Raw genomic sequence first — 25,900 nt, forward strand, 5'->3', positions numbered from 1 at the left:
AGATCCCGTCAAAATAAGAGGAGGAGAGCATGGGGCACTTCTTTAATGTTGCCGGCTTCCCAAAAGTGCAGGTGATAGACGGGACCCTCTAATGTTTTTCCTTAATTAAGGGATAACTTTTTAACGCATTCTGAGCAACACCCTTTAGAGTGTCTCAGTGTCCATCTCGTATGATTTCACTTTTTCTGCAGAACAAGGCTGAAACTTAAGCTGGTGTGAAGTGACAGTTACAGTTACTTACAGAGGTCTGTCTGAGTTGGCAGATTTGGATGGCGTCGGCTGACTGCTGAGTGATCGACTCCGTGACAGTTTAGCCTTCCTCATCTCTTTACCTAAAAGAAGACGAATCATCATAATGGTTAGTTTTCCACAGATGGGGGCGGGGAGGGGGGGTGGGTCCTACACTTCCGCGACAACGTTGTGTGTCAGGACGGCATTATCAGCGGTACCCACCATCTGATTGAAGTGCAGAGCGGCGGCTATTAGCAAGCCACACATGCACTAACTATGTCTTTACATAGCTATTAGTTGTTTGTGCTATATTAATGCTCTGAATGTCCTTACATGACATTACATGACATTACATTTAGCTGACGCTTTTGTCGAAAGCGACTTACAATAAGTGCAAACAGCAGTACAATAGCTTAAAATAAGCCAAACCAATTTAAGTGCTACATACAGAAATAAGATTTATTTTAATTTTATTTAAACAATCATGAGGACACAACTCCGAACAGCCGTGGCAGAGGAAAAGCAGCGGGTGTGGGAGAAGTTTAGAGAAGCTATGGAGGTCTTTCGTTCGGCACCAAGGTGGTTCTGGAAAACCGTCCGGCACCTCAGTAGGGGGAAGCGGGGAACCATCCAAGCTGTTTACAGCAAGGGTGGGACCCTGCTGGCTTTGACTGAGAAGGTTATCGGGTGGTGGAAGGAGAATTTTGAGGAACTCCTGAATCCGACTAACACACCCTCTATGGTAGAGGCAGAGCTGGAAGCTGATGGGGGCAATCGTCAATTTCCCTGGTGGAGGTCACTGAGGTAGTCAAACAACTCCACAGTGGCAAGGCCCCAGGGGTTGATGAGATCCATCCAGAAATGCTGAAGGCTGTGGGTGTGAAGAGGCTGTCTTGGTTGACATGCCTCGTCAACATTACATGGAAGTCTGGGACAGGGCCTAGGGGGTGGCAGACCGGGGTGGTGGTTCCCCTATTCAAAAAGGGGGACCAGAGAGTGTGTGCCAACTACAGGGGTATCACACTTCTCAGACTCCCTGGTAAAGTCTACTCCAAGGTACTGGAAAGGAGGGTTCGGCCGGTAGTCGAACCTCTGAATGAAGAGGAACAATGCAGATTCCATCCTGGCTGTGGAACAACTGACCAACTCTTTTTTGTGGATCTGGAGAAGGCATATGACTGGGTCCCCCAGGTGACTCGTTCCCAGTGGATGTTGGCCTCCGCCAGGGCAGCACTTTATCACCAATCCTGTTTGTGATATTCATGAGGCCATGGCTCTCAGCAGGAAACCGGTGGATTGCCTGCTCCGGGTAGGGAATGAGTCCTTACCCCAAGTGAAGGAGTTCAAGTACCTCAGGGTCTTGTTTGTGAGTGAGCGGACAATGGAGCGAGAGATTGGCTGGACAATCGGAGCAGCGGGGGCGGTATTGCATTTGCTTTACCACACCGTTGTGAAGAAAAGAGAGCTGAGCCAGAAGGCAAAGCTCTTGATCTACCGGGCGATCTTTGTTCCTACCCTCACCTATGGGTTAGGGTTAGGGTCATGACCGAAAGAACGAGATTGCGGGTACAAGCGGCCAAAATGGGTTTTCTCAGACAGTTGGCTGGCGTCTCCCTTAGAGATAGGGTGAGAAGCTCAGCTATCCGTGAAAGACTCGGAGTAGAGCCGATGCTCCTTTGCGTTGAAATGAGCCAGTTGAGGTGGGTCGAGCATCTAGTAAGGATGCCACTAGGGCGCCTCCCTAGGGAGGTGTTCCAGGCACATCCAGCTGGGAGGAGATATCTCCACACTGGCCTGGAAACGCCTCGGGATCCCCCAGTCGGAGCTGGCGGATGTGGCCCGGAAAAGGAAAGTTTGGAATTCCCTACTAGAGCTGCTGCCCCTGCGAGCTGACCCCGGAAAAGTGGTAGACAATGGATGGATGGATGGATGTACTGCTGTTTGAACTCAGTTTGTCATTTGATATATTGTTACAGCAGAGTATCGATTATAACCTTTAATGAACTTTGAAAAGACTGTGCAAAAAATATTATTTTTCTTATCTACAAAACAGTTTCAGCTTTTTGTTTGTTGTCTCACCGGAAGAGGACAAGGCTGCTCCAGACGAGGACACAGACATGGATTTGGTTGCAGAGAGACTGGTTTTACTGTCTCTTCCTGTCAAGGAGACACAGTTCATACACTATGATCAATAAATAAAATGATATGTTCCAACAACCCCCCAGACTCCAGTTTAAAAATCTAACAGCAATCAGAAACAAAAGGTGAGTTTTGCTCACTTTTTCTCTCTGTATGTTTCTCAGAGTTCAGTTTCCCATCACTCTGCTGGCGCTCCAGCTGTTCCTGACGATATACGAGAAGTCATTTAAACACAACAGGAAGTGATTCAGGCTGAAGATCGTTCAGCTTCAGACTCACCATCTCCAGCAGCAGCGTCTCCTCCTTCTCCTTCTTCTGGTCCAGCAGATCCCTCTCCTGCCTCTTGTGAAACTGCAGAGACAAAACATCCCAGATACAGTTACAGTGAAACAAAGTCTCAGCTGGAATTTACACGTTAGTCCTCGATGAAAACAAGGAGCTTACAGGCTCTGCCAGGTCCAGTTTGTCCAGCTCCAACACTGTCTGAAAAACATTTTTTACACAGTTAATCCATCAGAGTTATTATTATCTCAGAGTCTTCTGACAGCAGGCCTGATACTCTGTTAAAAAGATGTTACCTTGCGGATGGTTGCCACCACATCTTTGTCTTTTTCTTTGCAGAGGAGTTTCTGGACGCAGAAGTCGAGCTGCTGCAAAAGCTGTTTGTCAGCCGGCAGGTGGAGCAACGAACGCAATCTGGGCAACAACTGGCACAGCTTGTACCTGACAGACAGGTGAGCAGACAGACAGGTAAGGAGATAGATAGGTGTGTGACAGCTGATGTCAGAGAGACAGATATTACAGTGCTACCTGACGTTGGCGACTGGGTCATGGACAAGCTCCAGCGCCGGCATTAGGAAGTGTTTGTTAAAGTATTTCCTTGAGAAAATCTCAGTGGCCATTTCACAAACATCGAGGAACCTCAGACGGTTCCAGTAGCTCCGCCCCTGAGCCAGATCTAAAATATGAGGAGAAATGTCAGCATTTTGTTGGACAGCCATTCAAAGCTGCGGTCACACTAGAGCTCTACTGAATAGTTCAAAGTTTCATTTAAAAACCTGAAGAGAAGCTTTGAGTGTTAATTAAATGTTTGTTTTTCAAATGGACGACAGATCTTAAGTGCTGCTTGCCACGATCTGGTTGTACTTAAGTTTCCTGTTTTATTTTGTAAAGTTCACTCCCCTTGTGTCATGTCTAGTTGTACTTCCTGTCTGTGTGTTTTCTGTGATTGTTGATTTGGACCTCCTGTGTCCATTCACCCTGCCCTTGTGTCCATTCACCCTGCCCTTGTGTCCTTGCCTTTCTCTCCCAGCTGTGTCTTGTTCCTTTCATTAGTTTCTGTGTGTATATATCCCTGTCTGTCTCATTGTTCCTTGTTGGTCGGTTCCTTATCGTCATTTTATGTTACACCCTTGTTTCTGGATGTTCTCCTCGTGCCTCCTCGTGTCTTCCTGGTTTGTGTTTTCGTATTATCTTAGCTTGCTTCCTCAGTTTTGTTTTTGTACCTGTATTTTTGGATTCAGCTTTGTTATATTAACTCCTTTACCGCACCGTAACACTGCTGCGGTCCCTTAGTTTAGACAGGAAGTTTATGATTTAAAATAAGCCTTTCTAAATACTTCACACTAAGGTTAAATACGTGTTCATACTTGACAGCACAGACTGACCTTGGATCAGTCGCTCCATCAGCTCCTGACGGTGCTCCTGTTTGCGGTTGTAACGCAGGAATGTGCAGAAGGTCCGAGCCGCCTCCTTCTGAACTGGCAACACCTTCTGCAACAACAACAACAACAACAACAACAGGAAGGGAAGTGACATGTCCGTCTGTTCACCTGCTTTACTTGTACTGAGTCATGTGGTGTGGTGCTGACATTGGTGGTAAGGATGGTGAAGATGCGAGGGGAGAAGCTCAGGTGCAAAACTTCTCCAGGCACAAGTCTGGCCAAACAGCTGTAACGTTGCAAAAGCTTCTCATGCAGCCGCCAACGCAGAGAGCATCCGACCTTGTGCTCCGCTAACAGCAGAGCCGCCAGCAGCTCCGGGAACTGATGAGGAATCGCAGAACGTTGAGGAACCAGAGGACAAGAGAGAACCGAGATCAGAGAGGTAACACAAAGAAAACATCTCATGAACTCGGGTTGAACGCGTTTAGTGTTGAGGTTTGTTTTCTCACCTTGTTGTCCAGCGCCAGGTTCTCTCCTCTGGAAAGAACTGCCCCCAGAGTTTCTTCCAGGTGATTCATTAGAGCATCCAACACCTTCACAACAACAAAAACGACATCAACAACAACAACAAAAACCACATCAGCACCTAAACAACATCAAAAACACCTCAACAACAACAACTACACCTCAACATCACCTTAACAACAACAACAACATCACATCAACAAAAACAACTCAACAACAACAACAACTAATCAACAACACCTCATCAACAAGATAATCAACAACACCTCATCAACAACATCAACAACAACAACAAAAGCTTTGGTATGTAAAACTAACATCTGAAATGTAAAAGCTATATGTTCTGATCGTGTTTGGTACATCGTGTTGATCTTTGCGTCCGATTCGGCGGAGTATTCATCCAGTGTGCAAGATAATATCAGTATGTGATCAATAAAGTATAATTTGAATCAAGCCAGTCTAATATAATAATATAGTATTCATTAATATCCATCCCGGAGGTTAGCCTATGACTTATGACGGAGCTCTAATACGCACAGTATTAGCACAACATTTAAAAAAGAAATAGGGGGTGCTCACACACACACACACTTACACACTCACCTCCAACGCGGGGTCCTGCAGCAGAGCCAGGAGCTCTTTGTGGACCTGCTGCACGTTTGAGCCGAGCAGCATCACCACCTGACAGGAAGGGGGAGGCCAAACATGTTTCAACAAACTACAGACTACTGTTGTTTTAATCTGCAAGTCTGCATGTTTACCATCAAATAACTTTAAATTCTACAATTAAACAACTTCCCTGCTTATTTGCATTTTATCTTCCATCCATGCATCGTCTACCGCTTATCCGGGGTTGGGTCTTGGGGGCAGCAGCTCCAGTAAGGAACTCCAAACTTCCCTTCTCCAGGGCCACATCCTCCAGCTCCGACTGGGGGATCCCGAGGCATTCCCAGGCCAGTGAGGAGATATAATCTCTCCACCGAGTCCTGGGTCTTCCCCGGGGTGTCCTCCCAGCTGGACGTGCCTGGAACACCTCCCTAGGGAGGCGCCCAGGTGGCATCCTTACTAGATGACCGAACCACCTCAACTGGCTCCTTTCAACGTAAAGGAGCAGCGACTCTACTCCAAGTCTCTCCCGGATGGCTGAGCTTCTCACCCTATCTCTAAGGGAGACGCCAGCCACCCGTCTGAGAAAACCCATTTCGGCCGCATTTAACTTCTATCTTTACATTTTATTTCCCCAACAAGAAGATGCCTTCTGACCTGGTGGAAACTGGCTGCAGCACTTCGTCGAACGCTGACCTCTGGGTCACAGCAAAGACTGGAGAAAGAGGGGTAGAGCTCTGACAGGAAGTGAGCCGGCTTAGCAAACACCACCATGGCCTGCAGAGAGAGAGAGAGTGCAGGAAGTGACATCGACCGTGTGGAGGACTGGAGGTTGAACTGACCTCTGAAGCCTATCGTACCGGAAGGTTGTAGCAGCAGTTGCAGCGGATCAGCGTCGACTCATCGCCTTCGGTCTGGTTTCCTTCAGTCTGCAGACCGGCAACAGACAGCACCTTAAACCTCTGCAGCAACCGGCCCGTCTGCTCATCTGACAGAGAGCCTGAAACACAACAAGCCCTTCACTGGTTACCAGTGGCGGCCCGAATCTCCTTCAAGACTCTGGTGCTGGCCTACCATGCAGTGAATGGATCAGCCCCTTCCTACATCCAGGCCATGATCAAACCAGACACCCCAGCTCATTCACTTCCCTCTGCATCGGCCAATCGGCTCGCTGCTCCCTCACGCTCGCTGGACCCAGATTGCCCTCAAACAAAACCTACTGAAAACTCACCTGTTTCGAATGCACCTCGGTCAATGAAAATATTTATAAAGAATCTGTTCTTTGTATGTTGCACTTATATTGGTTTAGCTTATTTGTAGCTAATGGTTGTATTCGTATTCTAATGTTTCTGTATGTTGCACTGTTGTTTGGCTTATTTGAAGCTAGTGTTCTGCATTTAGGGTTAGGATTGTACCTATTTGAAGCTAATGTACGTGCAAGATTTCCGTTGTTCAGAGTTGTATCCTTATGATTTTTTGCACTTATTGTAAGTCGCTTTGGACAAAAGCGTCAGCTAAATTAAATGTAATGTAATGTAACAACCACAATGTTTGACTTCATGCAGTTCTCACTCTGGTTCTAAAAGCACTGAAGTACTTAGAGGAATTAGCAATAGCGCCACCTGCGGCTCATGTGGTCCTAACTCAAATTAAAAGCTTCTTGCATCCAAAGCATCACCAATTGTTCATATTAATGTGCATATTATTATTTCCAAAATGTTATATGTTAAAGTTTGGGATGCAACAAACTGACCATGATGTTCAAATTATTTTGAATCAACTAGAATCTATTGGTTTTGATGAAAAATCCTGTAATTGGTTTGTACATTGCAGAGCTTGCTCTCAATGCCCTTCCCTGTTTAAATAAAGGTTACAATAATAATAAGTTGGCCTCTCGCTGTGAGGCTCACCACTGTACCACCATGCTGCTCTGATGTGAAGTTGTTCTGCTTTAGTTTCAGTAGAATTTGACATCAGTGCTGAGTCTCACCTGCCAGTCCGCTGCAGAGCCTCCCAAACTGGAATGACAAAGACGCCACAACGGCTTTGTCCGCCTGCGATGAAACCTCGCATACTGACATCACTAGGGGAACCACAACATGGAGTCTGTCATCTGAGAGAGGAGGGGGGGCTTTAAAAGTCGAGTTCAGAGAGACTGCTGTATGTCCGTGATACATATTTAACACCACAGTCCATGATGCTGACTTTAATGACCACAGCTCTGACTCACCGCTGTCGATGATCTCTATCAGGTTGATGATGGTGTCGAAGGCGGCAAGGCGGACGCTGCTCTCCTCGTCTCCGGCGAGCTCCACCAGCTCAGGAAGCAGCTCCGTCCTGGTGTCGTCTGCCCTGCAGGACAGGAGACACACTGACTTAGCACTGCAGGATGTTATTCTGTGTTAGTTTCAGCAGGTGACGTTTATCTACTCACTAACCACTGCAGGATGTTGCTTTGTGTTAAATCCAGTCAGTGTTTGTGACATTCACCTGCTAACTAACCATTAAAGGATTTTGCTTTGTGTTAGTCATCTGCTGACTAACCACTTCATGATATTGGTTTGTAGTAGTTTACGTCAGTGTTTGTGACATTTACCTGCTGACTAACCACTGCAGGGTGTTGCTTTGTGTTACTTTCAGCAGGTGACGTGTACCTGCTTGCTCTGGCGATGCTCTCCAGCTGACGGCACATACAGGCTCGAACCTCAAACTCCACGTCCAGACAGAAAGAACGAGCCAACGGCAGCAGCTCCATCTTTACTCTAATACACACACATTTATAGGATAGTGCATTCCTGTAATACCACAATAAACACAGTGTACTACACTCATTGCACTACAAACACTGAACTACACACACTGCACTACACAAACACACTACACTCGCTACACACATTGCACACACTGAACTCACTGAACTACACATACTGTACGACACACACTGAACTACACATCCTGCACTACACACATCCTGCACTACACACACCGGACTACACACACTGAATTATAGACACTATACTACACACACACACACACACTGCACTGCACGAACTGCCTTAAACACACTACACAGACTGTACTACACACTACACACGTTGCACACAATGAACTAAACACACTGTACTACACACACTACACAAACTGCGTTGCTGCTCACATGTGGGAGTCAAACTTGCCGGCGACTTTCCCTAAAATGCGACAGCTGGCCAGACGAGCCTGAAGAGAGTGAGACAGCTGAGACTGATAGAGGAGAGGGTTCAGCACCTGCAGAGACAAACAGGTACAGAGGATGAGACAGATAGACCAGAAGAGAGAGAGACAGACTGGTATAGAAACAGAGAGACAGACAAGGAAGAGAGAGACAAAGAGGCAGGTATAGAGAAAAAGAGACGGACAGGTATAGAAACAGAGAGACAGACAGATAGAGAGAGGCCGACAGGTAGAGAAGAAGAGAATGAGGAAGGTTCAGGATGTGGAAAAAAGCTGATCCCTCAATGTACCTCCTGTTTGATGGTCTCCTTAGGCAGAGCGTTGATGGCCGACAGCAGAGTTTCCAACCACGCGGTGCTCACCACTGTCAAACAAACACACCAACGTCAACATCAAGGTTGTCAACATTAATGTTAACGTCAACGTCATCATTAACATCAACATCATCATCGCCAACATTAATATCAACATCATCAACATCATCAACTGTGTCTCCTGTAGACTATACCTATTACCTGTGTCTCGGTGGTTCAGGTGCAGCAGGACGGTCTTCAGGATGGAGAAGGTGTGGGTGTGGATCAGGATAATGTCGTCCTGTAGGATGGTTAAAAATGACGATGCTGCTGCCAACTGGATTTCTGCTCCTGCTCCGTTCAGGACCTCCTGAGTCAGACAGACAGGACCGTTTACCTAAGTGACACACCTGTACAACACACCTGTCCTTTCAAACTTCCTCTGACCACACAGTGTAGTATTGACAGCTTTGACGTAAAGTCTGACTGATGTGCCTGTTTACATACCCGGACCTTTGGTACGACCCGACGAAACGTCTCAGCCGGATTCTGACGGACGAGGCTCGGCAGGTTACTGATAACACTCGCTCTCTGCACCTCCTGACCCACACTGAGAAAATAAATACAAAAAAAATGTGTATTTCAAGCAAGTATAAAAAAATCCTCCTGGTGCCCTTAATCAAGGACCCACACACTGCTCACCGGGAGCTTTATAGTTGCTGCCCACTGTTGGATTAAACGCCAAATCCATTCTCCACAACTGACATCTGGAGATAAATGCACCTGATTTCAGGACTGAAGCAATTGCAGAGACACAAACAGTCTGCACTCGGTGGAGATACCTCCAGTAGTTCGTACAGCTTCCTCAGGTGACAGCCTGAGCTATCTCTACGGTGCAGGACTTCTTGGTCCTGAAGAATAATCATGGTTCTCTGGCAGGTTTCAGTGACGAGTTCAGTGAATTAGTTGAGAGCCTTTGGGATCAGACTGCAGGATGATTACCTTCAATGTTTAAATAGCTTCAGAGTTTACTGGGTCAGAGAGAGCCCAGCAGAAATCTTTATTCATTCCTGATTATCCTGTCTTCTTATTAATTCTATACTTGATAGCGACTGTTTAGCAACCAGAAAACACATCCTGAAACTAGTTTAAATACTGGCTGACGTCAAACAGAAAACTAAAAGAAAGACAACCACAATAACACAAAAAAAGTGACAGAGATTGTAAGTTCTTCACACATATGTTTTAAACTCAACAGGTGATCTGCTGCAGTTTGCTTTGTTCCTGTTTTAAATCTATCTACAAACTTCTACATCACGCTACATGTTAGCATGTTGTTAAACTGGAGGACAAACAGACCAAAACACTCAACTCAGCTGTACAAACAACGGCACCCAGCTCTTACCTGAGCAGTTAGAAGGCTCTTACCTGAGCAGGTAGACGGCTCTCTCAATGTCGTTCAAGTCTTCATCCACAGTCAGCTGATCGATCTCCTCCACTGTCTGAAACAGATAACAAGCAAACAGATCAAACTGAACATTATTCAGTTTATTAATAATTTAACATTAGTAACATTAATACTATACATTAACATTATTACATTATTAATAATAATTTAACATTATTACATTATTACTGACACATTAACATTATTAATAATATATTAACATTATAACATTATTAATAATAATAACATTATTACATTATTACTGACACATTAACATTATTACATTATTACTGCCTCTCTGGGAACCATCACCTTATTGTGGTGGAGAGGTTTGTGTGTCCCTATGAACCTGAGAGCTGTGTTGTCTGTAACCTAGTGCTCCTGGTAGGGTCTCCCAAGGCAAATTGGTCTCAGACGAGGGGCCAGACAAAGAATGGTTCAAAAACGACTTCATGAAAAAAAGGGAAAGGAAACGAGAGACCCTGCCTGGAGGAAGCCCGGGGCCCCCGTCTGGAGCCAGGCCCAGAGGGAGGGCCCGACAGCGAGCGCCTGGTGGTCGGGTTTGCCACGGAGCCCGGTCAGGCACAGCCCGAAGAAGCTACGTGGTGCCTCCCATCCATCCATCCTGTGGGCTCACCACTCATGGGAAAAACCGCTGGGGTCGGGTGCGCTGTCACACGGGTGGCAGAGGCTGGCTCTAGGGACGTGGAACGTCACCTCTCTGTGGGGGAAGGAGCCGGAACTAGTGCGGGAGGTGGAGCGCTACCAGTTGGATCTGGTGGGGCTTACCTCTACGCACAGTCTTGGCTCTGGAACCGTACTCCTGGATAGGGATTGGACTCTATTCTTCTCCGGAGTTGCCCAAGGTGTGAGGCGTCGAGCCGGGGTGGGGATACTCACTAGCCCCCGGCTGAGCGCCGCTACGTTGGAGTTTACCCCGGTGGACGAGAGGGTCGCCTCCCTACACCTTCGGGTTATGGGGGGAAAACTCTGACTGTTGTTTGTGCCTATGCCCCAAACCGCAGTTCGGAATATTCGGCCTTCTTGGAGACCCTGAATGGAGCCCTGCAGGGGGCTCCAGTAGGGGACTCCGTAGTCTTGCTGGGAGACTTCAACGCACACGTGGGAAACGATGGAGACACCTGGAGAGGCGTGATTGGGAGGAAGGGCCTCCCTGATCTAAACCCGAACGGTCGTTTGTTGTTGGACTTCTGTGCTAGTCATGGAATGGCCATAACAAACACCATGTTCGAACATAAGGATGCTCATAAGTGCATGTGGTACCAGAGCACCCTGGGCCAAAGGTCAATGATCGATTTTGTAATCGTATCATCTGATCTGAGGCCGCATGTTTTTGACACTCGGGTGAAGAGAGGGGCGGAGCTGTCGACTGATCACCATCTGGTGGTGAGTTGGATCAAGGGGTGGGGGAAGACTCTGGACAGACCTGGTAAACCCAAACGGGTAGTGCGGGTGAACTGGGAACGTCTGGAGGAAGCCCCTGTCCTGGGGATCTTTAACTCACACCTCCGGCGGAGCTTTTCAGACATCCCTGTGGAGGTTGGGGGCATTGAACCTGAGTGGGCGATGTTCAAAGGACTAGAAGGGCGGCAGCCTCTGCCGTGTCAGAGGCAAAGCAGCGGGTGTGGAAGAAGTTTGGAGAAGCTATGGAAAAGGACTTTCGGTCGGCACCAAGGTGCTTCTGGAAAACCATCCGGCACCTCAGGAGGGGGAAGCAAGGAACCATCCAAGCTGTGTACAGCAAGGGTGGGACCCTGCTGACTTTGACTGAGAAGGTTCGTCAATTTCCCTGATGGAAGTCACTGAGGTAGTCAAACAACTCCACAGTGGCAAAGCCGCAGGGGTTGATGAGATCCGTCCAGAAATGCTGAAGGCTTTGGGTGTTGAGGGGCTGTCTTGGTTGACACGCCTCGTCAACATTGCATGGAAGTCTGGGACAGTGCCTAGGGGTTGGCAGACTGGGGTGATGGTTTCCCTATTTAAAAAGGGGGACCAGAGAGTGTGTGCCAACTACAGGGGTATCACACTTCTTAGCCTCCCTGGTAAAGTCTACTCCAAGGTACTGGAAAAGAGGGTTCGGCCGGTAGTCGAACCTCTGATTGAAGAGGAACAATGCGGATTCTGTCCTGGTCGTGGAACAACGGACCAACTCTTCACTCTCGCAAGGATCCTGGGAGTACGCCCATCTGGTCTACATGTGTTTTGTGGATCTGGAGAAGGCGTATGACCGGGTCCCCCGGGTGATACTGTGGGAGGTGCTGCGGGAGTATGGGGTGAGGGGTTCACTTCTGAGGGCCATCCAATCCCTGTACGCCCAAAGCGAGAGTTGTGTCCGGATACTCGGCAGTAAGTTGGACTCGTTTCCAGTGAATGTTGGCCTCCGCCAGGGCTGCTCTTTATCACCAATCCTGTTCGTGATTTTCATGGATAGGATATCGAGGCGTGGGGGAGAGGGGTTGCAGTTCGGTGACCTGAGGATCTCATCGCTGCTCTTTGCAGATGATGTGGTCCTTATGGCATCATCGGTCTGTGACTTTCAACAGTCACTGGATCGGTTCACAGCCGAGTGTGAAGCGGTTGGGATGAGGATCAGCACCTCAAACTCTGAGGCCATGGCTCTCAGCAGGAAACCGGTGGATTGCCTACTCTGGGTAGGGAATGAGCCTTTACCTCAAGTGAAGGAGTTCAAGTACCTCGGGGTCTTGATCGTGAGTGAGGGGACGATGGAGCGAGAGATTGACCGGACCTTTGTGTTGAAAGGAGCCAGTTGAGGTGGTTCGGGCATCTAGTACGGATGCCACCTGGGCGCCTCCCTAGGGAGGTGTTCCAGGCACGTCCAGCTGGGAGGAGACCCCGGGGAAGACCCAGGACTCGGTGGAGAGATTATATCTCCTCACTGGGAACGCCTCAAGATCCCCCAGTCGGAGCTTGAGGATATGGCCCGGAGAAGGGAAGATTGGGGTTCCTTACTGGAGCTGCTGCCCCTGCGGTCCGATCCCGGATAAGCAGGTAGACGATGGATGGATGGACATTATTACTGACACATTAACATTATTAATAATATATTAACATTGTAACATTATTAATAATACATTAACATTATTACCGACACATTATTACATTATTAATAATATATTAACATTATTACATTATTAATAATACATTAACATTATTACTGACAATTAACATTATTACATTATTACGGACACATTAATATTATTACATTATGAATAATACATTAACATTATAAATAATATATTAACATTATAACATTATGAATAATACATTAACATTATTACATTATTAATAATACATTAACATTATACAATTACTGAAATATCATTACAGTACAAATATTTTTACATGTAAAATTACTTTAAAGATTATTGATGATTCATAAAAAGTTTCTCCTATAGTCAAACTGTTATATGTTTTCTGTGTAAAAAAATCTAAAATCTAAAGTAACTCAAGCTGTCAGGTGGATGTAGTGCAGTTGAAGTAAATAAAGTACTAGTACTTTTAAATAGTACCTAAGTACAGCAGTAAATGTACTTATTATTGGAAAGTGATATAGTGATGGTCAGAAGAAGAGGCGATCCTCAGCTGCTGCAGGCCCTCTACAAAGTGTCTGTCTGTTTGTCTGCAGTGAGACAGGCAGACAGACAGAAACTGCGTCATGCTGCGCACATAGCGGGTCTCCCCCCAGCTTCCTTCATGGAGGCTGCTGATCTTCCTCCCACTGACTCACACATCGTCATCCTGACTTCACATGTTTTATATTTACCTTGAGGCTCCTGCGGATCGGCCTCTCGATGAAGGCCAGCTCCTGCAGCTCTTCCAGCGGTCCGTACAGCAGGCTGGACTGGCTGCCCGTCATCCTGCTGCTGGAGAACATCTGTATCTCACTGGTGTTAGTGGGAGAGCTCAGTGCCGAGCATCCCTGACGGGAGGAGGACTGGAACTGAGCGTTTCCAAGGATATCTCCGGACTCAGTTCACAATGTTAATGATATAAAAAAAACTTGGCTTATCTGAAAATGTAGCAATGTGTCAGATATTCAAAGTGAATACTTAACCAATCAAAACCGTCCATTATTTTATTTCGCTCACATTGAGTCTTCCAAGCTGCGATTATTCCAGTAAAATCTCCACTTTTCTGAGGGACACCTGCTCAATAGACCCCCCGGCTCGTCACTGTGAGAACTGCTAACAGACCCCGCAGCCGCTGTAAGTGACCATCAGCTGAATCCTTTCCAAGACAAATCCGCTCTCTCCTACGCCGAAACTACCTTGAACCAGACTCTGTTTAATAAAATAACATTTTAACGCTTATTTCCTCACTAATTAACCTAGTGATATGGTGAAGCTTAAAACACAAGAAGACACATAAAACACATAAAAAGGATCGATTTTCATTTCGGCGGATCTTCAGTAGGCCTACACCTGACAGCTCATAATAAAAATAAAAAGATCCATATCTTTTACCCTCGCTTCTCCTGTGTCCTGTGCGGAGATACCGTCCAGCCAGATTCGGTTCAAAACTCGCATTACAAAATGTATTTACTATTTAATAAGAGTAAGAATCTAGAAATCCTCAAATATCAGACATTTAACAAATCTACACGATCTCTTCTTTATTTCGGCGTACACAAAGCACACAAATAAACACTCATTTAAATAAAATCCCGACCTACTACACCCGTTTCAACTGCTCTGTCCTCTACGGCAGGCACGTCACGCCGGACTGCGTTAACATTTCAACGCTATGGTGCGTCTGTGCTCAGTTCTAAACCTTGCCCTGCATAAAACCTTTAAAAAACAATTTATATTTTAGAAACCGAGACGACCACCTCATTTCGGCCTGCACTGAGTACACCAATAAACAATTATTTAAATTAAATGTCGATTTTTCTGAACCCCTCCCACACGGAGGGCGGTACTGATAATTCATGTAAATATTCTTGGCGGATTTTACGGTATAAAACTCCTGTGTCTCACAGGGAGAGACGTGTTTCACAGGGAGAGACGTGTTTCACAGACAGAGACAGACAGAGACGTGTCTCACAGGGAGAGACGTGTTTTACAGACAGAGACAGACAGAGACGTGTTTCACAGGGACAGACAGAGACGTGTTTCACAGGGACAGACAGAGACGTGTTTCACAGACAGAGACAGACAGAGACGTGTTTCACAGAGACAGACAGAGACGTGTTTCACAGACAGAGACAGACAGAGACGTGTTTCACAGGGACAGACAGAGACGTGTTTCACAGACAGAGACAGACAGAGACGTGTTTCACAGAGACAGACAGAGACGTGTTTCACAGGGACAGACAGAGACGTGTTTCACAGACAGAGACAGACAGAGACGTGTTTCACAGAGACAGACAGAGACGTGTTTCACAGGGACAGACAGAGACGTGTTTCACAGACAGAGACAGACAGAGACGTGTTTCACAGAGACAGACAGAGACGTGTTTCACAGAGACAGACAGAGACGTGTTTCACAGGGACAGACAGAGACGTGTTTCACAGACAGAGACGTGTTTCACAGACAGAGATAGACAGAGACGTGTTTCACAGGGACAGACAGAGACGTGTTTCACAGGGACAGACAGAGACGTGTTTCACAGAGACAGACAGAGACGTGTCTCACAGGGACAGACAGAGACGTGTCTCACAGGGACAGACAGAGACGTGTTTCACAGACAGAGACGTGTTTCACAGAGACAGACAGAGACGTGTCTCACAGGGACAGACAGAGACGTGTCTCACAGGGACAGACAGAGACGTGTCTCACAGGGACGGAGCGTTGCATCCTGATTGGACCGTTTCTCAGGTAGGAAATACACCTGCTCACTCACAAGTCACTAAAAGATATTTGTCTATTTAAATTAGTGATTTTTGGCGGTCGACTTTCTATTGTATTTTTAAATGTTGTTATTTTATTTATTCAATGTCATGTTGGCTGTATTATATTATTTTATGTAGTGTTATAGTTTTGTGTTTTTTTATTTGATGTACTGTTACGTATTGTTATGAGGTTATTATATATATATATATATATACACAAATGTATATATACACACATGCATGTGTATACACACATGTGTATACATGTATATACACACATGTGTATACATGTATATACACACATGTGTATACATGTATATACACACATGTGTATATACATGTATATACACACATGTGTATACATGTATATACATATGTACTACACGTATATACATGTGTACTACTAAAGTCACAGGTAAAATAATTAAAGGGATGAAGCAAAGATAAAAAATAAAGACACAACTCTTATTAGACTCTGAAGACTGGGTGCTGGATCCTAAATGTAGATGATGAAAAAAGAAAAACTAGGACAGCACTCCAATTTGACTTTTTAATATGACCATATGGCTTCAGTGTGTATTTTGGCCGTTTTGCACCGTCAATATGCTTCAGGTAATGTTGAAAACACATTAGAAAAGTGTATCTCTGCAGAGGGTCGGCTTTCAGGCACTTTAAATGTTCTGGCCTCAGGACAGAGAAAAGAAACACCGCTGACCTCCATAACTTCATTCACTGATCTCACATTTAGCAGCATGTTCAGCCAAAATTTAAAGATACTCAAATGACCGGCTGCAATTTACATGCTGAGCGCTTGTTTATCCCAGTGACTGTATATATCTATTGTGTGTCACGGCAACTAAACACTTGCTTGTTTTTCCTCTTCTTAGATCCAACATGGCGGTCTCTCAGGTGAACCTAGATGACTACAGTGTTTACAGTCAGCTGTCTGATGAAGAGCTCCTACAGATTGCTGTAGAGAGAAGACTCTCTGACAACCACAGCCAACCTCCACCCCCAGAGCATATCCCCAACTGTGCAAACCCCCTAACAGGCCTGTCCAACTTCCCCTACAGAGCCTTCAGGAGGTGAATCAATCCAGTACAACCCCTAACCCAACTGAGAGAAGACATCAACGAACAAACATTTGCAAACAGTCAACAAGCAGAAAGCATCTGCAAACATCTGCAAACAGTCAACAATCATCTGCAAACAGAAAACATCTGCAAACGTCTTTTTGGATGATTGCTAGATGTTTGCAGACATTTTGTAGATGCTAATGAGCTGTTACAGTTTCATATTGTTTCTGGTCCACATAGTGAGTTTTTCTTCTGTTTTTGTCTTAGACAGTTCAGTCCTCTACAGTCCCTGATTAGAAATGGAGATGTAGAGGCTCTGATGTATTTGGTTGGACGGAGGTCCAGCAGCCTGACGGAGCCGAATGATGAAGGCTGGATCGCTCTTCATGAAGCTGCTTATTACGGACAGCTACAATGTGCCTCAATCCTCATCACAGGTGAGGAGCTGGTTTCTGCTTGTCTGATGAAGGAGAGGAGTTTGTTTTTCATGCCAGCATCATGGTCAATATATATCTATAACACACTATTAATAATACATAAACCCCTTCCATCCATTCAGTTCAGTAAAGGAGAACATGTATTCTTAATGCCTACAACTCCTAGTGGTGTCTCGTAGGGATTCACATTAGGTCATGTTTTATTTTTCCATCTATATGATTGATATTGCCTTGTTGTGACATGATAAAAGAAATCCATCAATATGCCAATGGCACTGTTTTCTACTTCTCCGGTCTTGTTCAAATAATAATTTAACGGATTTCATCTCATATTCCTAAACTGAAAATGTATGTATCTGCCTTCAATACTTCCACTTCATCTGAACCTCTAAATGGATGTCACCATGACTGTCACGATGTGGTACAGGGGAAGACCCAGATGCAGCACGCCAAACAAGAGGGTTTAACAAAAATAGAGCTTCATTCATAAAAGATCTGAATTTGATTCTGAAAAGCTTAAAAAACAACAAAACAAGGTACAAAGTAAAACTGAACAGAACAAACCAGGGACGACACGAGGAAGCACACCAGGTAACGTCAATGACAAAACCGACAGACAGGGATATATACACACAGAAACTAGTCAAGGGAACGAGACCCAGCTGGAGGAGAAAGGCAAGGACACAAGGGCAGGGTGAATGGACACAGGAGGATCAAATCAACAATCACAGAAGGAGGGAAAACACACAGACAGGAAGTACAACTTGACAGGACATAAGGGGAGTGAACTTTACAAAATAAAACAGGAAACACAAAGCCAGAACCGTGACAATGCATCCCGTACACATTTCAACTCCTTAGAGTCCTTAAAGTTAAACTTCATATTTAACTTCACTCAGCAATCACACTTAAACTGACATTTCAACTTCTTTTAGTAGTATACAAATATTTCATGCAGAAGTCCCGCTTCTGCATTCCATGTTTTTGTCTTATTTCTGCAGGTTTAGCGGCTGCAAAAAATGTGCAGACCTTTTGTGAATTTGCCCCTTAATGTTGGACCTTCAACTTTTGTCTGTCCTCAGCTCATCCCGACTCAGTGAACAGATGCAGTTTGAAGAATGAGACCGCTCTGCTGCTGGCTGTTGGACAAGGAAACGTTTCCTGTGTCGATATTCTCCTGAAGCACGGAGCTGACCCAAACATCGGCAATGAGGCCCGAGAAACGCCGCTGTTTGTAGGTGAGCCCACATCACAGAGCAATCTTCAAATAGTTTATTCTGATACAATCATAAGGCTTGAAAAAATGAACATTCTGTTCAAATTTAGTAGTGTATATCATCCACGGAGCAACCTCCGGGTCTGAAAAGTGCCCTAAACCTGCATCCTCTCATCCTGGTTACAGAAAGAAGTCAGATTCTATAGAAGTCTATGATACAAATGATCCTACCTTAGGAAACATTTTCCTGATGAGTTTATGTTCTCAATCTCTAGTTTCAAGTCTTCTTCAATACAGCATGATGTTCATTTAGTAAGTGATGGTCCTATTTAGAGTATAAAGCAATGTATGCTTTAGGGCGGGGCTACCTTGTGATTGACAGGTCTTTCACAGTTTGTGTTTTCACTTCATGAGATTTATTGGAGCATTTTAGTCCCCTAAAAATGTCGTGTTCAGCGTTGGACTTAGCTCCACTCTCTGTGCCACTTTCAATCTTGGTTCCAAAAAACCAAGATAGTGACGGACAGAAATGCCAAACTCGAGACTTCGAAACCGTAGTCCACAAATCAATGGGTGACATGATGGCGGTCATTCTACAGTGCCATCACAAATATGTAACAATTCCCCTTTGGTTTGAAAGGTGGATGGTTTTATTGTTATTGTTCTCCAGTCTGAGACTGTTGTTGTTTTAGCCTGTGAGCAACCAAACGAAGTCATTGTGGATCTGCTGCTGAGGGTTGGAGCTCAGGTGAATCGGTCCAGCATTCAGGGATTAAGTGCTCTTCATGAAGCCTGCAGGAATGGACAACTGAAGCTCTGCACGATGTTACTGGAGTCCAGAGCCAATCTTCAGACAAAAAACATCTACGGCATCCAACCTCTCTTCACCGCTGCACAGCACGGATATGCCGACATCATCCACCTGCTTGCTAAGAAAGGTCATGTCGAGAAACCTTTCCATCAATTATCTTAAGTGTCTGTCGGGAGCTGATTTTAAGGTGTTTCTGAAGGGGTTTTTATACCTTTAGGTGCGGATGTAAACGGTCAGGCAGCAGACGGAGCCTCGCCACTGTTCGAAGCTTGTAAGAACGGTCATGTGTCTGCGGTGGAAGTGCTGCTGTCTCTGAAAGCAGATGTTAATTGCTCCATGAAGTCGGGCCTGCTGCCTCTTCATGTGGCTGTTCAGAACAATCACTTAAGGTCTGAGAAACCTGTCGGTCTGTCACTGTTTTTACCTTTACACCTCATTCTAACCTTAGCCAGTACATGCAATCTTCCAGGGGTTATTCCATGTAGCCATACAAGTACACAAGTATATTTGATGATTAAAAATACCTTTTGCATTATTTACGGTCTGGGCTTTAACAGCTTTCAAAATAAACAACAAAGAAGTTTGAGGTTGCAATTTTGATTCTCTCCAGAGTAAAAACATGTCTGGTTGCCTGGAGTTCAATCAGTCTCCAGATGATAGATCCTAAATCCTCCCTGACAGATACCTTGTGTATTTCCAGAATCGTGTCAATGCTGATCCCAGTGACCAGCAGGGTCAGAGTCTGGCATAGCGGCATTAGTCCTCTGCACATTGCCGCAGAGAGGAACAGGGAGGAAATAATGGATCTGCTGATCAAGTCCGGCTTCGACGTCAACACCAAGCTATCGGAGGACTGCTCCATGATGTATGAAGACCGGCGGAGCACAGCGCTCTACTTCTCCGTCTACAACATGAACCTGGAGGCCACCGAGATGCTGCTAGAGGCCGGAGCTGACCCCAACCTGGATGTCTTCAACCCGCTGCTCATTGCTGTCCGGCTTGGCCGAATGGACATGGCAACACTGCTGCTGAGGTACGGCGCCAACATCAATGCTCAGATATCCACCCAGCCGTCCTCGTTCCCGGCTGCCGTCCTGCTCAGAATGGAGTCTCTGCCTATGCTCAAACTGCTGCTGGACAACGGCTGCGACGCCCGGCTCTGCTTCGACTGTCCATATGGCCAAAAACCACATCCGGCCCTCCCGCTGTCCCGCCATCCCTTCGAAGAAATGCAGGTCAGAAGTCGGAGTATGGGAAAACCAATTCTGAATGTTATTAGCCATTGTAATGGCCGTTATCGGTGGTTATCGCTACCATTCTAATGCGTCAGTAGGGCCGAACTACATCTACTACGTTGTACAAGTAAAAGTGAAACTTAAAAACAAAAAAGACATAACCGTTGTGAAACTGAATGAAACGTGACAGACAAAACAACTCCTTTACGAAACTACACCTTCTTTAAGTTAAGACAACAAAACTACAACTTCTCTACTCTAACCCTAACCCAGATGATAAAACCTACGTTGGTGTAACAGGCACCTTGTGACCAACATCTATGAGGATGATAACCACATTTATTGGACTAATAATTTGAACCGGGTGATGAGAATCTTTTAGAAAGAGGGTATCCTCTATCTTGTTTCAGTTCTGCGAGGCCGTCTCCTGCTTCACCCCCTGCCGTTTAGCCGGTCCAATCATCTCGGTGCTGCTGGACTACGTCTGTCACATTCGTCTCTGCTCCCGGCTGCTAGAGGTCCTGGAGAGTCACAGCGACTGGGTGCCAATCAAACTGAAAGCTTGTAAGAAACAAAGACAGAAAATGGTCATAGCAACACTAACTATGGGTGGGCGGGCTAAGGTCACTTTTGTCAACTACTGGATCTTGTACAACAACACGCTGCAGACCATGTTTGAGGTTTTGGAGTTTTGAGTTCCGACAAATATCCCTAAATAAAAATGTATTAAATTCTTAGAAAATGTTCCATAGTTCAGAAAAACCTTCCATAGTTACCAAAAAGGTTTCTGGTGTCCTACAAGGTACATGATTATTATTTTTTAAGGTTTCTAGAAATATTTGTGAGTTTTAAAGTGTAATGAGTAGCGCCTCAGTCTGATTGACTGGCAGAGCTGGGGCTGGGGTTTCAAATCAAATCAAATTAATTTTTATAGCCCAATATCACAAATTATACATTTGTCTCAGTGTTTACAGACTGTACAGGTTACGACACCCTCTGTCCTTAGACTCTCGCATCGCACAAGGAAAAACTTCCTAAAAGAAACCCCATAATTAAAGGGGGGAAAAATGGAAGAAACCTCAGGGAGAGACTGAGGAGGGATCCCTCTCCCAGGACGGACAAACGTGCAATAGATGTCGTGTGTACAGGATAAACAACATAGTACAAATACAACATTTGACAGAAATGATGTTGTGTTGAAAAAGAGAAAGTATGGATGAATCCAGGAAAATGTCAAAAGGCTTCCCGGTGTCCAGCAGGACCAGGGCAGCAGGCGCAGCCACGATTCATGATCCTGACGTAAACTTTATCAGTAGCAACCTGCCACATGAGACACAGAAACTCTGGGGATGATGCCCCGGATGATGAGTTAGTAACATACATTTACATAAATGCATACAGATAGAGAGGGAGAAAAAGAGAGGGAGGGGAGGAGAGAGGAAGAGAAGGAAGAGAGCAGGGAGGTGTCCCCCGGCAGTCTAAGCCTATAGCAGCATAACTAGGGGCTGATCCAGTGCAAACCTGAGCCAGCCCTAACTATAAGCTTTATCAAAAAGGAAAGTCTTTAGCCTGCTCTTAAATGTGGAGAGGGTGTCTTCCTCCCGAACACAGACTGGAAGCTGGTTCCACTGGAGAGGAGCTTGATAGCTGAAGGCTCTGGCTCCCATTGTACTCTTAGAGACTCTAGGAACTACAAGTAACCCTGCAGTCTGGGAGTGCAATGCTCTAGTTGGTTTATAAGGTACTATGAGATCTTTAAGATATGCTGGAGCCTGATCATTAATTGCTTTGTAAGTCAGGAGAAGGATTTTGATTTAAATTGATCTAACCTTCTGTCTGTGTTTTCTGTTCAGTTCCTCCTCATCCTCTGATGCGGCTCTGCAGGCTGGAGATCAGGCGTCTGCTCAGTGTCCGAAGACTCAAACTGCTCCACACTTTGCCACTTCCTGTCAGACTGGTCCGCTTCCTGCGCTATGATGTCCCTGCTCAATCACCTGAAGTCACCTGTAAATGTGACATGTAAATGTGTGGAGCTGAAAGCTTGATGACGTGGAACTGCTTGCAGAGCTAGTTGGTGGACAGATGGTAATGTTTTGTTCATTAAAAGGTTATTGAGAAGGGAAATAAAGCTCTAAGCTTGTTAGCTTAGCTTTAGCCATTACACCTGAAACCACTCATCTGTTTAACTTTAGGCGCTGTTTGAACCTGGCATTTACTTACACTTTGAGATCCGATCACTAAGAACTGATTATTTTAGCAGTGTGTATGCGAACGTGTCCTGGGTAGAGGTCTTCATGGGGGTGCGTGTGTGTCCAGCAGCAGTCAGACTCAGAAGGCACAGATGATAGCAAATTAGCAATGCTAACGCTAGCAGCCGTGAAAACGAGTAATCACTATTATAGTCCAAAGCAAGTGCAAGAGGACTTTTAACTGAAATTAACGAGTTCATCAGTTGTGCTCTTTTGATCAGCAAGAGAGGAATAACAGAAAACTTGGAGTATTTTACCAACTTCCTTGGCAAGGATGTATCATATGCATCACGGCCTGACACAGGGGATAGGCAACTAACGTTACATTCAGTAACATACAAAGTTTTGTTCTGACAACTTGTGAACTAACATAACTAGTTATAAGCACTGTGGAATCAGTGCCAGTTGGGTCTGTGTCTCCCGGCCGGGTTTTGGCCCACATTTTTGACCTGTAAAGACCTCTAGTCCTGGCCCCAGTGAAGGATTACTTACTAAACTCACGTTCTCTGCGGAAACGTACCAACGGCGTCATATTAAAGGGCTAATTTGGGCTAGTCCATCCAATATATTACATGTGCGTCAAACGTCTGGAGAAAGCCAAGAAATAGAGGAGAAGTGTGATCACTAGAGATGCTTTCTATGCTAGCTGTGAACTGACGTACTGTGTGCTTCAACTTGCGATTGGATCACCAAGACGCATGCCAGTTGTGAACAGGCCTTTGATCACTCACCTGTTAAATTTTAAATCACTCTTAAACTAATTCTTATGGCTTTTACTTTAGAAATCTTCCTGATAATGACCTGATAATAACAACAGCTTTGTTTTAATGTATAAAATTATAATTTAATGATTATCAGGGCAGATTGTCAATGACCTTTGACCGAGTCACTGTGTTATGTAATTAGAGTTATAAAATAAAAATAAATCAATAACACGTCATATAATTTATAATGTGTTCAATTTCTACAGATTATCCACAGAGTATCTACACATCATCTACACATCATCTACACATTACAAAAGGGAAAAAGGGGCCAGGGAACCAAGAAGGGGTAGCTGGACAGGGTCAGAGCAAGGTTCCCGAGGCAGATTGTATCTACATATTATCTACACATTAACTATATATTATCTATATATTATCTACATATTATCTACATATGATCTATATATTATCTACACATTATCTATATATTATCTATATATTATCTACACATTAACTATATATTATCTACATATTATCTATATAGTATCTACACATTATCTATACATTATCTATATATTATCTACACATTATCTATATATTATCTACACATTATCTATATATTATCTACACATTATCTATATATTATCTATATATTATCTACACATTATCTATATATAATCTACACATTATCTATATATTATCTACACATTAACTATATATTATCTACATATTATCTACACATTATCTATATATTATCTACACATTATCTATATATTATCTACACATTATCTATATATTATCTATATATTATCTACACATTATCTATATATTATCTACACATTATCTATATATTATCTATATATTATCTACACATTATCTATATATAATCTACACATTATCTATATATTATCTACACATTAACTATATATTATCTACATATTATCTACACATTATCTATATATTATCTACACATCATCTACACATTATCTATATATTATCTGTATATTATCTACACATTATCTACATATTATCTACACATTATCTATATATTATCTATATATTGTCTATGTGTTATCTATATATTATCTATATATTATCTACCATTAATTACACCAGGGGTATCAAACATACGGCAATAGATCTGTCTCACTTTAGTTTTTATGGTGCAGTGTGTCAGTTCAGGTGATCAGGATTGATTACTACACAGATGTGGAAATAATGTAAATTTATAAATAATTTATATATCTTGACAAGTTGTTATGATCATAAAGTAAAATACTGTATTGTACAGTTCCAGATACCTGTGACTGAATGTGTTGTGCCTCTGTAGATACACTGTGATGTGTAAATGGTAATGCACATGTGTAAATAATAAACTGAGGCATAATATTGTTAAAATTGCACTTATTTTTCTTAAGAATTTTCAGGATAATTTATTTAATGTGAACATTTTCAGAATGTACTTTTTTGCACTAAAACAAAGGGAAACATTTGGAGATGTCGTTATTTATAGGTTATTATGCTGTGATTTTACTGGTCCGTCCCACTTTAGATCAAATTGGACTGCATTTGGACCCTGAACTAAAATGAGATTGACACCCCTGATCTACACATTATTTGTAAGGGTTCCTGCTGTCTGTTAAATGTTTATTGTTTTTTTGTACTTCCTGTTTTATTTTGTGTTATTTACTTCTACTCTTTTCCACTTCCTGTCTCATGTGTTTCCCATTAGTTCGTTACTGCTTCCACCTGTGTCTCGTAACCCCGCCCACTTCCTGGTGTATATAGTCTGACATTATCTACACATTACCTCTATATTAATAATTTTGGGGTTTCTTTTAGGAAGTTTTTCCTTGTGCGATGCGAGGGTCTAAGGACAGAGGATGTTGTAACCTGTACAGTCTGTAAAGCACACTGAGACAAATGTATAATTTGTGATATTGGGCTATACAAATAAATTTGATTTGATTTGATCTACAGATTACAGAGGTTTTAGCATTTGAATTTAACTTCTCTTTACTGAGAGAAGTTTTAAATAATTTTATTTAACAGTGAAGCTTCATACAGCTCAGCTCTGACCTTCACTGGTCACTTTACAGCAGCTGAATCTAAAAATAACATACACATACTCACACACACAGTTACTCACAGACTCACACACACACAGTTATACAGACACACACC

At 44.1% G+C, this 25,900-nt stretch overlaps 2 protein-coding genes across 5 annotated transcripts in view; one reads left to right on the forward strand and one right to left on the reverse strand.

Annotated features, from left to right (window-relative positions):
- ppp4r4 (protein phosphatase 4, regulatory subunit 4) overlaps positions 1–14,984 on the reverse strand; it is a 16,998-nt gene extending 2,014 nt beyond the window's left edge. The window contains exons 1-23 of one of the 2 annotated variants that reach the window (XM_029426315.1): positions 14,246–14,984; positions 13,921–14,124; positions 10,097–10,170; positions 9,176–9,278; positions 8,891–9,038; positions 8,666–8,739; positions 8,323–8,429; positions 7,820–7,927; positions 7,396–7,517; positions 7,156–7,278; positions 6,026–6,165; positions 5,823–5,942; positions 5,163–5,240; positions 4,544–4,627; positions 4,242–4,415; positions 4,038–4,143; positions 3,181–3,328; positions 2,949–3,093; positions 2,815–2,853; positions 2,650–2,721; positions 2,511–2,568; positions 2,311–2,388; positions 242–332 (exon numbers count right to left, since the gene is read on the reverse strand). In XM_029426315.1, the coding sequence (XP_029282175.1) occupies positions 242–332; positions 2,311–2,388; positions 2,511–2,568; positions 2,650–2,721; positions 2,815–2,853; positions 2,949–3,093; positions 3,181–3,328; positions 4,038–4,143; positions 4,242–4,415; positions 4,544–4,627; positions 5,163–5,240; positions 5,823–5,942; positions 6,026–6,165; positions 7,156–7,278; positions 7,396–7,517; positions 7,820–7,927; positions 8,323–8,429; positions 8,666–8,739; positions 8,891–9,038; positions 9,176–9,278; positions 10,097–10,170; positions 13,921–14,031 (2,303 nt within the window). In that variant the 5' untranslated portion in view covers positions 14,032–14,124; positions 14,246–14,984. Of the gene's footprint in view, positions 1–241; positions 333–2,310; positions 2,389–2,510; positions 2,575–2,649; positions 2,722–2,814; positions 2,854–2,948; positions 3,094–3,180; positions 3,329–4,037; positions 4,144–4,241; positions 4,416–4,543; positions 4,628–5,162; positions 5,241–5,822; positions 5,943–6,025; positions 6,166–7,155; positions 7,279–7,395; positions 7,518–7,819; positions 7,928–8,322; positions 8,430–8,665; positions 8,740–8,890; positions 9,039–9,175; positions 9,279–10,096; positions 10,171–13,920; positions 14,125–14,245 lie in introns of both variants that reach the window. The other variant, XM_029426314.1, reaches the window with a different exon arrangement.
- Positions 14,985–15,120: 136 nt separating this feature from the next.
- On the forward strand, positions 15,121–23,952 carry LOC115004630 (ankyrin repeat and SOCS box protein 2-like). Of its 3 annotated transcripts, none has more exons than XM_029426317.1 (10): positions 15,121–15,306; positions 15,840–15,974; positions 16,876–17,073; positions 17,332–17,501; positions 18,584–18,739; positions 19,410–19,655; positions 19,746–19,917; positions 20,229–20,763; positions 21,174–21,327; positions 22,617–23,952. In XM_029426317.1, exons 3-10 carry the CDS (start codon positions 16,883–16,885, stop codon positions 22,784–22,786), a joined length of 1,794 nt encoding a protein of 597 aa, XP_029282177.1. In that variant the 5' UTR covers positions 15,121–15,306; positions 15,840–15,974; positions 16,876–16,882; the 3' UTR covers positions 22,787–23,952. The 3 variants fall into 3 exon arrangements, with proteins under 3 accessions (XP_029282177.1, XP_029282179.1, XP_029282178.1); XM_029426319.1 differs by having other exon boundaries at positions 15,163–15,179; XM_029426318.1 differs by lacking the exon at positions 15,121–15,306 and having other exon boundaries at positions 15,802–15,974.
- Positions 23,953–25,900: the final 1,948 nt, after the last annotated feature.

This window comes from Cottoperca gobio, unplaced genomic scaffold, assembly GCF_900634415.1.
Source record: "Cottoperca gobio unplaced genomic scaffold, fCotGob3.1 fCotGob3_155arrow_ctg1, whole genome shotgun sequence".
Taxonomy (NCBI): Eukaryota; Metazoa; Chordata; class Actinopteri; order Perciformes; family Bovichtidae; genus Cottoperca; species Cottoperca gobio.

Excerpts from the sequence above, each read along its gene's own strand:
- LOC115004630 (XM_029426317.1), top strand. The coding sequence starts at position 16,883 with ATGGCGGTCTCTCAGGTGAACCTAGATGACTACAGTGTTTACAGTCAG. Across the intron at positions 17,074-17,331 it reads CCCTACAGAGCCTTCAGGAG|ACAGTTCAGTCCTCTACAGT; the intron begins GTGAATCAATCC and ends TTTTTGTCTTAG. Across the intron at positions 19,918-20,228 it reads GTTCAGAACAATCACTTAAG|AATCGTGTCAATGCTGATCC; the intron begins GTCTGAGAAACC and ends GTGTATTTCCAG.